The 9547-nt window shown below is 39.0% G+C and overlaps 2 protein-coding genes across 2 annotated transcripts in view; one reads left to right on the forward strand and one right to left on the reverse strand.

The window, feature by feature from the left end:
• The window catches only part of lig1 (ligase I, DNA, ATP-dependent), a 17659-nt gene extending 17569 nt beyond the window's left edge, over positions 1 to 90 (reverse strand). Inside the window, exon 1 of the mRNA XM_030775325.1 lies at positions 74 to 90. Within this exon, the coding sequence (XP_030631185.1) occupies positions 74 to 90 (17 nt within the window). The remainder of the gene's footprint in view (positions 1 to 73) is intronic.
• Positions 91 to 1389: 1299 nt separating this feature from the next.
• Positions 1390 to 9197, forward strand: LOC115811258 (prolyl 4-hydroxylase subunit alpha-1-like). The gene is made up of 12 exons (XM_030773380.1): positions 1390 to 1402; positions 3944 to 4081; positions 4503 to 4736; positions 4827 to 4975; positions 5091 to 5267; positions 5371 to 5438; positions 8035 to 8158; positions 8321 to 8397; positions 8535 to 8562; positions 8666 to 8734; positions 8826 to 8922; positions 9127 to 9197. The coding sequence occupies exons 1-12, from the start codon at positions 1390 to 1392 to the stop codon at positions 9195 to 9197; spliced, it is 1245 nt and encodes a 414-aa protein (XP_030629240.1).
• Positions 9198 to 9547: the final 350 nt, after the last annotated feature.

Consider the following 9547-nt stretch of genomic DNA (forward strand, 5'->3'; position numbering starts at 1 on the left):
ACAAGCAACACGAAAAGAAACAAGAGAAGTGTTTGTCCCTTTTTGTAATCTTAAAAATTATCTTTACACTTACGCTATACTTCGCTGCATCGTGCCACTTTAGTACTGTTTTAATGTCCAGTCCTTATGATGCGTAATTTTGCAGAATTACAGAAGTATGATCACACACATCAGTACCCGCGCTCACTTCTGAATGATTCGGCGCCAAAGTGACGTCAGAGTTGCGCCGCTTTTTTTCCCCCCATCAGGGAAAAAAAAACACAGCGCGTCGCGCGTAAACGGCTGGAGCGCCGTCTAGTGTAGCGGATGTATTCTTTCCTAGAAGCATTATCCCTGAATACCAACATGTACTAACAGCAGTGAATCGCATCTGCATAAAATGGCTTCATAGAGTTGTACAGTTTCTATGTCAGCTGACTCACTTTAATATGGTATGCACAACATCAAGTGTTGTGGGAGTAGCAGTAAGTGAAGATTTAGAGTGGATTATAACTCACAGCGCAGCGCGACGAACAATCTGAACAACCTGACAGTCTTATTCAGCTCATGTTTAATGTATTCAGATTCATATCCACAACGTGACTCGGTGTCATGCAATCATTCACTCAGTTGTGACTTTGTTCAATATGTTTTGAATGTTATTTATTTTATATATAGCTTTTATGATGTAGCGTGTGTGTGTGTGTGCGCGCGCACATACGTACATGTGCATGTAGGTCAGCTCTTTCACACTGCTTCATATTTACTCTGTAAACTTCATGGTCCATGTGGGTTGTTTGTGTGTTGTGAGAGAAAAATGTATCTGAAGGATTTTAATTTACTTTCTCTTACATTTTCTCTGAGTATGTATCTTACTGATATCTGACTTACTGATATCTGTCTTACTGACACGGCTAACCAGTAGAACCAGGTTCTTCCCGGATCTGCTTTTATGTGTGCTGGTTGCCTGATTTACTGTAAATGGACAGAATTCCACCTGGGTTTCAAGCATATTTGATATGTAACATAACAAGATGATACAACACAATATTTCAGAGCAAGCCACAAACAAACAGCAAGTAAACTTAAACTTAAAAAATAAGCATGATGGGCAATATTTGCCAGTTTTATAGTTACCAACAGTTTGGCGATTGTTCTGCAACTGTCTGTTCATTTATGTAGTTGAAGTACAAACATGAGTTTAATATTTTTGAAAATTCAATATGTTTTACATTACAGTGAATTTACTGTCCCACTCCTCCTGTTATAAAACCCTTTAGCAGAATAAGGGTGGTACATTCAAATACAGTCACATTGGTTTCTGCCAGCATCAGCAGCCAATCAGAGCCATTGTTTTTCAAGAGAGTGACTGCACTCTGTAGTTCAAGTCTGCTGCCATAAATTGGCCATATGGAGACAGAAGGTAAACCAGTATTACAAACCCAAACCTGACCGATATAATGTAATTTGTAATTATTGCCAAAAAGTTGTTAACATCGAAAGGTTGTAGATACAATTTTCCTTTCCATTTAAATTTCCATGTTATTTTAAATATACCAAATGATTTTATAGGTAAGTTTCTGTATTTGTTCTCATTAATCCTTAAACATTTTGAAAGCCCTAAGTGTAAATGAGCTGATGGAAAGGGGTTGTCTCTCTCCAATGACTTAGGGAAGACCGAGCACCTGCATGCCACGGTCAATTCCTGGATAGGTACACTCAACAGACAGGATTCCACTGATGGCCCACAAGCTAGACACCAGCTGATTTCTGGAAATTCATTTGCCATTTGAAACGGAAAGGGTAGAGTGGGTGTGGCCAGTCATACAAATCAGATATCTGTCACAGCTGTGGCTGCCGCATCAGTTTCACTACAACATATTTTAATTTCAGTACAATGTAATTTCAGCATTAGATTCTAGCAGCCTTAGATTCAGTCTGCTCTGTGGTCCTAATGGCCGTCACCATGACGACTGTCTAACAGTAGAGATTTTCTTTTACATTAACACTGCATGCACAATAGGGCAGACAGGAGCTACTTAGCTTTCTGTCTGTAGTTTTCTCTTTTGAGTTTAAGGATGTGTTCATGTTTATCACAGGAGTTTTCCATCAGGCCATCACCAGTTAGCCCATCTTCTGCAGAATAAATAGCTCATTCTAATGTATGTACTGAGAGAGCCCATAGTAAACTTCAGTAAGCCTGCCACTGTTGAATTTGCTCAGAGAAATAGAGTTAAATGAAATCTGAATGTGTCTGTGGTATGTGACATATTTAAACTTAATCTGACTATCATTCTGGTTTCCATGGTTCTTCTCCAGTGGTACCATGGAAACACTATCACAGGCACCCTGTGTATGATACTGTGCAGTGTATTTATTTTCTTGTTGGCTTGTTATCTTATTGGCTAAGAATCCCTCAGTTGTGGTTTCATTTTTCAGTAAAGCAGCTGATCAGCTGACGAACAGGTGTTTAAAGGTGTGGTTTTGTGACATCATGTCAAGTGCGTTAGTTAAAATATTCTGCTCTCTCCTGAACAGGTACATACTGGCTCTCTCACAGTCACCCAAAGCAATTTAAAACTAACAGTGTTGGATTAATTATTTAATGTAACAGGTGAATCAGCCTGAGAATGGAGACTAAGATGTTAATTACGGCATTGTTATTCTGCTGTTGCACCCTCTTTGCTGTTGGACATGAGTTTTACTCTTCCATAGGTAAGATTTTCCAATTTTTAAAACATTTCAATTTTTGTGTCATTTCAGACAGAGCCTCTCATTACCAACATTGTTGGTATGTTGCCAGTAATGAAAATTATATTCAGTTTTGTGTGAAAACAGGCATTTAACAACGCGGTAAAATTATATTGTTAATTGCCAAATGTATCACTTTCAGATGAAATTTCAAAACTCGTCACCAAGGAAAAAGAGCTTTTGAAAGGTTTCAGAGATTACATCCAATTGGAAGAAGACAACTTACAGACAATGAAGAGGTGATGTTATCATTGTTATCATTCAGGTTTATTGAGGGCTGCAGCTGATGCCTGGTGGTGTATGGGACAAAACTGCTACTGTATGTCACAGAATAATTTATGCTAGAAAATGTTACAAAGATGTGTGTGTGTGTGTGTGTGTGTGTGTGTATGTTTGTGTGTGTACTCATAGTGTTAATCTGTATACAAACTTGTTTTCACGGTAACAGAAACATCATGTAAAATATTGTCTGAAAATCTTTTGGTTGCAACAGAACTCTCTTAGTGCTTGGGATTCTGGCAGAGGGTGATGAGACTCAGGTTAACGAGCCTGTGGCAGCGTATAAACTATTGCGAAGACTGAAGACTGATTGGAAACTCATTCTAAAGACTGTGATGTTGAGCACCTTTCCACGTAGGACATCTCTCCTCTTACACACAGATTGTTATGTTTTGCGTGTTTTTAAGGACGATGTCCAATTTCACTCACAAAAACACAAACTTAAGTTATTGCTTTAATATTTTATACAGGATTTTGCCTTATAAAGTGAAATCAAGAGAGGACAAGAAAGAGAACCCAGTAGGCCAAGAAACAAAATTTCTCCGCAATAAAAAAAAAAAATCTCCCTTTCAGCCCATAAAGCACATGGTCCTTTGTGGCCTTATATTTATACAGATATATTATTCATTTATAATATTGATACCATTCATAATTCATTTATAAAATTCATATTCATTTTGCATGAATCAGAATTTTCTAACTGATTCCTATCTGGCATCTTGTCCTCTGGCAGCAAATGACTTATCCCATAGAGTTGGCTGAAACTGTTTGACTTGCACCTCATTAAATTCTCAACTGATATATATATATATATATATATATATATATATATATATATATATATGTATGTATGTATGTATGTGTGTGTGTGTTTGTGTGTGATCCCACACCTCCTGCTTTTTTTTCAGTGATTGAACATTATGTGTGTGTACAGAATATGTAGAAAGGCTGGATGAAGAATTCTACAAGCTCCCGAGTCAAACTGATTTGGATGGGGCCGCCAGTGGAATTATAACCTTACAGGAAACATACCTGCTTTACCCAGAGAACATCACCAGTGGAGCTATCACAGGTCAGCCCATAGATTTTCTCCACTCTTTCAGCGCTCAGCAACCAGAGTCACATGTCAGCAAGTTTTTAAACTCTAACACTTTCCACAGATACTTTGAAACTTTATATTTATCTATTTTCCTTTTTCTTCAATGGCCCGGTAATTTAGTTAGAGAACAGAGTGTTTCAATAAACATTTGCTTTTATGCATGGGATCACAACGTGGCTTCTATAAATTTCCGTATCAACTAATCACCATGGTTTCTGATTGGCTGAAGACAGCACACACCTGATTGGCAGGTGAAAATTAGTCTGTGAATATGAGATCAAAGCAAAAACCAGTTGGTTTTTGGCCCTCCAGGACTAGATCTGAGGAAGAGCTTTGTACAAGACTATGCACAAACGTGTACTGTCTTTGGTGAATAATTGTGACTCTTGCACAGGAAAACCAACATTTTTGGGCCCAGAAGCAGCTTATCATTTGGCAATGGTTGCTAAAGAACAAAAGAAGTTCCAGCATGCCTTTCTGTGGGCATGGGAGGGCTTGAAGCAGCTTGAACAGGGTACACTGTCAACAGTGACCAAGGTGGAATTTCTTGCTGTTCTTAGTACTTCAGCTTTTGAGTTTGGCAATCTGCCTTTGGCAATCATTTCCACCCAGCAACTTGTCAACCAGGGTGAGTTACCTGATACATGCTCTCACACATCTGTATGCAAAGAAGCAAAGCTGTCTCAGCAACCATTTCTCTGAAACGTCCTCCCCTCAGATCCCACAAATGAACCAGCACGCAATGTATTGTCAACATTCAAACTGTTGTATCGGGTTCTAACACCCACACCCAACCGTGACATATTCACGCTTCAGCCATCAAACAGCTCCTATGAAGCCCTGTGCAGGGGCGAAGGCATTAAAATGGCAAGTTTGTCAAACTGAGAGCATGAGATTCTCAGGTTAACAACAATAAATAATCAAACAAATGTCATAACATTCAAACATACACAAATGACATGCCCATTGTAATCAATGTCAGACCCCCAGAAGACAGAGGGCGCTGTTCTGCAGATACAGCACTGGTGGAGGAAACCCTAGACTGATGTATGCCCCAGTGAAGGAGGAGGATGAGTGGGACAATCCACCAATCAAAAGATATCATGACATCATATCTGAGAAGGAGATGGCGACTCTGAAGACACTTTCTCGGCCAAAGGTAAATTCATGAATTTTTAAACTATGCTTCATGTTCATAATTACCAATATTCAGGGTACACAGCATAGGACATAACATCTCTGCACAATGTTCTCCACCCCAGCTCTCACGCACTTCAGTTTATCACAGTGAAGAAGGATCCGGCATTTCAAGCAACCGTGTCTCTCAAGGGTTTGTATACAAACGTTTTGTCTTTATCAATGGCACGATCATCTCTGAGCATATTTCTATGGCTTTGATGGAATGTTTCCAGTTTATTTGTGATAGTGTTCTTTTTCATTTTTTCTTTGAGATATCTGACTTACCCCTCAGTACACAGACTACAGCATGCATCTGTGGCGTTCCATCAAGTCCACAACAGGCTGCAGAGTATTTGAAGGACATAAACACAAGTTGCATTAGTAAACTGAATTGTAGATCAGGTCCAATGAGGGTGGAGTAACTGGTAGGTGGTGGAACCGGAGATGATAAACAAACAAACGCTGGCATATATTATTGAGAGCTGTAGAGCTTTAGACCAAAACTATGAACAGGTGAATAGTTTTTACCAAGTGGGTCATGGCCTCTTACATTAGGTCAGCTGGCATGGTAGCAGTTTCACTTCTTAAAACCAGGGATGGATGTGGATATAAAAAGTATGATCAATGGGTCACTACTGAATTGTATTCCAGAATTGTTCAAACTTACACCAAGAGTCTGTCAAGCCATAATATAATGTGTGAATGCACATTACATGTTACATATGAATAATGTTACATGCTACATGAAAAGGAGGGTGACTGGGAGTGCAGTGTTAGGTGTGCTGCTCCCTGTGTCACTGTGCCTTTGCGCTGTTTCAGGGACCTTGCTGTCACCGTGGGGTGTCGGTCAGAACACAATCCAAGCATCCAATTTGGGTTTTTTATATTTATTAAAATGCACAGCACGACATGAGCACACTTGAACTTGCAAAAAGGGGGTTTGGTAAGGTGTGGTCTGATGTAGGTGTGTGTGTGTGTGTGTGAGTCTGTGTTATACTTTCCTTAGATAACCATTTATGCACTGTCTTCTGAGGCAGAGGTTCCTAACTGATGGCCCTTTTATACACTACATGTGAATAATGTTACAAGGCAATGCATGTAAACATGGTCGGTGAATGCCATTCTGTGTCAGAGTGTAAATCACTCTATCAGTTAGGGTTAAGGTTAGGGTTACCTAACCCTATATCAGTAAGGTTGCTAGTGTTATGATCTCTAATCAGCCTACTACCACTGCGGCTGGTGTGGAAATGTCAAGCATACTGCTGACAGTTTCCTGGTTTGGATGCGTTGTATCCTCCTATGGAAAACCCCTATTAACTCAACCAGTTTTCCTGCAGTGCTTTACAGACAGTGGTAACGCACAGTGTTCTGTGAGCATTGACTGCTTTTGGCCCATCACTGAGATATTTAGCGGTAACAAAATTGAAACATTTTGTATTTTTTTGAGCTTTGTTTTTACCAGCTTTAATATGATTATGTTAGATGATATATATTAATTATATTAATTTATTAGATCTGTGGCCTTCTAAGACTTTTTTTTGTAATTTCTGATTATTTTAAAAATCAGTAGTTATTTTCTCTTTGAGAGAAAAATCTCTCAATGCAATCTCTTTGAGATTGCATAAAACCAATCCTTACCCACACCTAAGACACAGCTGAATTAAGGATTTAAATTCTATTAGACACAGCTAAGTTAAGGATTTAAATTCTGTGAGACACAGCTAAGTTAAAGACTTAAGTTCTATGAGACACAGCTAAATTAAGGACCTAAATTCTATGAGACACAGCTAAATTAAGGACCTAAATTCTATGAGACACAGCTAAATTAAGGACTTAAATTCTCTGAGACACAGCTAAGTTAAAGACTTAAATTCTATGAGACACAGCTAAATAAAGGACCTAAATTCTATGAGATTCACCACACGTTCAGTCAACCCATGTATCTCTTCTTTTCCACATCTGTAGGGCGGTCAGTGACACCTTTAGCAATATCTTATTTATCAAATATGCATATATTTAATGAACTTACATATGATTTGGTCATATAAAATCCCTGTCTCATTAGAGAGATGAAGGTGAGAGTAGAGGGAATTGCAGACACTATTAAACAGGCTTGGGGGGGGGGGGGGGGGGGGGGGGGGCTAAAGCCTTTAGCATCATGTTGTTTTGATTAAATTTTTGCACGTTGTTAAGAATTTTCTCTGAGGAATGCAGCCTCCATAGATAAACCTACGGAGGAAGCATGCAAAGGTGTTATATTTCATGTTTAACCAAAAAGGGAGCCTCCAGTTTGCAAACAGTGGTGACTGGCAGTCAAAAGATGTGGCTAAAACATTAGTGAAGTTTCTTTTCATTGGTCACTGTGGATGAATTGTAAAGCTCTCTAACTTTCATAACTAAGAGCACTCAAACTTGCAAGGTAGTCCAACCAGACACAATTGAAATCAAGGGTTAGGCTTAGAAACCTAACCATGGTCCAACCGGACACAGTTGAAACTAAGGGTTAGGCTTAGAAACCTAACCATAGTCCAACCAGACACAGTTCAAACCAAGGGTTAGGCTTAGAAACCTAACCATAGTCCTACCGGACACAGTTGAAACCAAGGGTTAGGCTTAGAAACCTAACCATAGTCCAACTGGACATAGGTCAAATCTAGGTCCTGCCTCAACTATCCAGTGAAAAAAGGAAATTTCATTTTATTATTTTGAAACATTTTAATCTGAGAACACTCTGTGTATTTTCTCAGTTCACTTGCCTGTGTGTCTTACAGTGTGTTTTTAAAAGATGTGGAGGATCCTGTACTTGCTCGCATCAGTCAGAGGATAGCGGACATCACTGGTTTAGACATGGAATCTGCTGACAGGTTACAGGTAGAATAAAAAACAACAACAACAATTTTTTCCCCCAACTTGTCCTTTTTCATCATATTTGATTTTACATTATTTTATTTTTTTACAAGCAATTGGCTGTACAGTTGTGATGCCAAAAAAGGTATAAAAAACCCCTTTTTAAAAATGACCACATCTTTTCAGGTTGCAAACTACGGAGTTGGGGGACATTTTAAACCCCACACTGACTCACTGGTGAGACCAAGACTTTCAATCACACATGTGAAAATAGAGACATGTTTAGAATATTTATGGATATACTTTGATATACTGTATATACTTCTGCTTATGGTCAGACCATTATTCAGACACTGTGCTTTTATCCACAGGGGCCTGGATACTTCAACGACATGCTTGGGGATAGGATTGCCACTGTCTTAATTTATGTGAGGCTAATCTTCTAGTGTGTGTGTCACAAACTGTTATACTCTTCTAGTGTGTGTCATGAACTGTTATACAATCTTTACTGAATCTGTCTTTGTATCTCAGCTCAGCGATGTGCAATCTGGAGGGGCCACAGTGTTTCCTGAAATTGGGGCAGCACTACAAGTACAAAAGGTTAAAAAAAAAAAACTCAGTTTCCCACAATGCACCATCCTTTAGTTCCCTGTTGCTGCTACTGAATATGAATAATGCTTTGGTCTCTTAGGGCTCAGCTGTGTTTTGGTACAATCTTCTGCGTAGTGGGGAGGAAGATGATAATACACTCCACGCCGGATGCCCTGTGCTTAATGGCAGCAAATGGAGTAAGTCATCTAGAAATGAGATACCACCAGGCTAACTGGTTAACATCATTAATTAGAGATTTACTGGCTATACTGGTTATTAACTGGTTTCAAAATGAATATACCAAGAAAATGATGGTTTGAAGATGGATAAAGCACTATATTTGCGTATATTTTCTGCATAAAGTAGCCTGTTCTCCTGTTTGTTTTATCTCCTGATTTCAGTTGCCAACAAATGGATTCATGAGAGAGGACAAGAATTCAGGAGACAGTGTTCTCTCTCTGCGTTTGAATGAAGATGACCAAACCCTGAACATTTTGTCAGCTTTATGAAACAGCCATGTCTTCCACAAGTCTCTGCAGAACTTTTTTCCTCATTTGTGTGACTGATTTTAACAAGCGTTGATATGAATGAATACTATATTTTACAGTTAAAATTAGCCTGTATTTGCATATAGTTGAACGAGGTGAACTAGGGAGAACTATCGTATTGATACGAAGCTCTAGGACACCGATTCAGATCCCACTGCTGTGTGTGCATAATGTATGAAACTGCATTATATTATAAAAGTGTCAAAACTGTTCAATTACAAAGGCCATGGACCTCCAGCCACTGCCACTGCATGTTCAGTGTCCCTCGGTAGTG

Source organism: Chanos chanos, chromosome 5 (genome assembly GCF_902362185.1).
Source record: "Chanos chanos chromosome 5, fChaCha1.1, whole genome shotgun sequence".
NCBI lineage: Eukaryota > Metazoa > Chordata > Actinopteri > Gonorynchiformes > Chanidae > Chanos > Chanos chanos.

Coding starts and splice junctions, on each gene's coding strand:
- LOC115811258 (XM_030773380.1), top strand. Junction 4,082..4,502: donor CACCAGTGGAGCTATCACAG/GTCAGCCCATAG, acceptor ACTCTTGCACAG/GAAAACCAACATTTTTGGGC. Junction 8,563..8,665: donor TTGCCACTGTCTTAATTTAT/GTGAGGCTAATC, acceptor TTTGTATCTCAG/CTCAGCGATGTGCAATCTGG.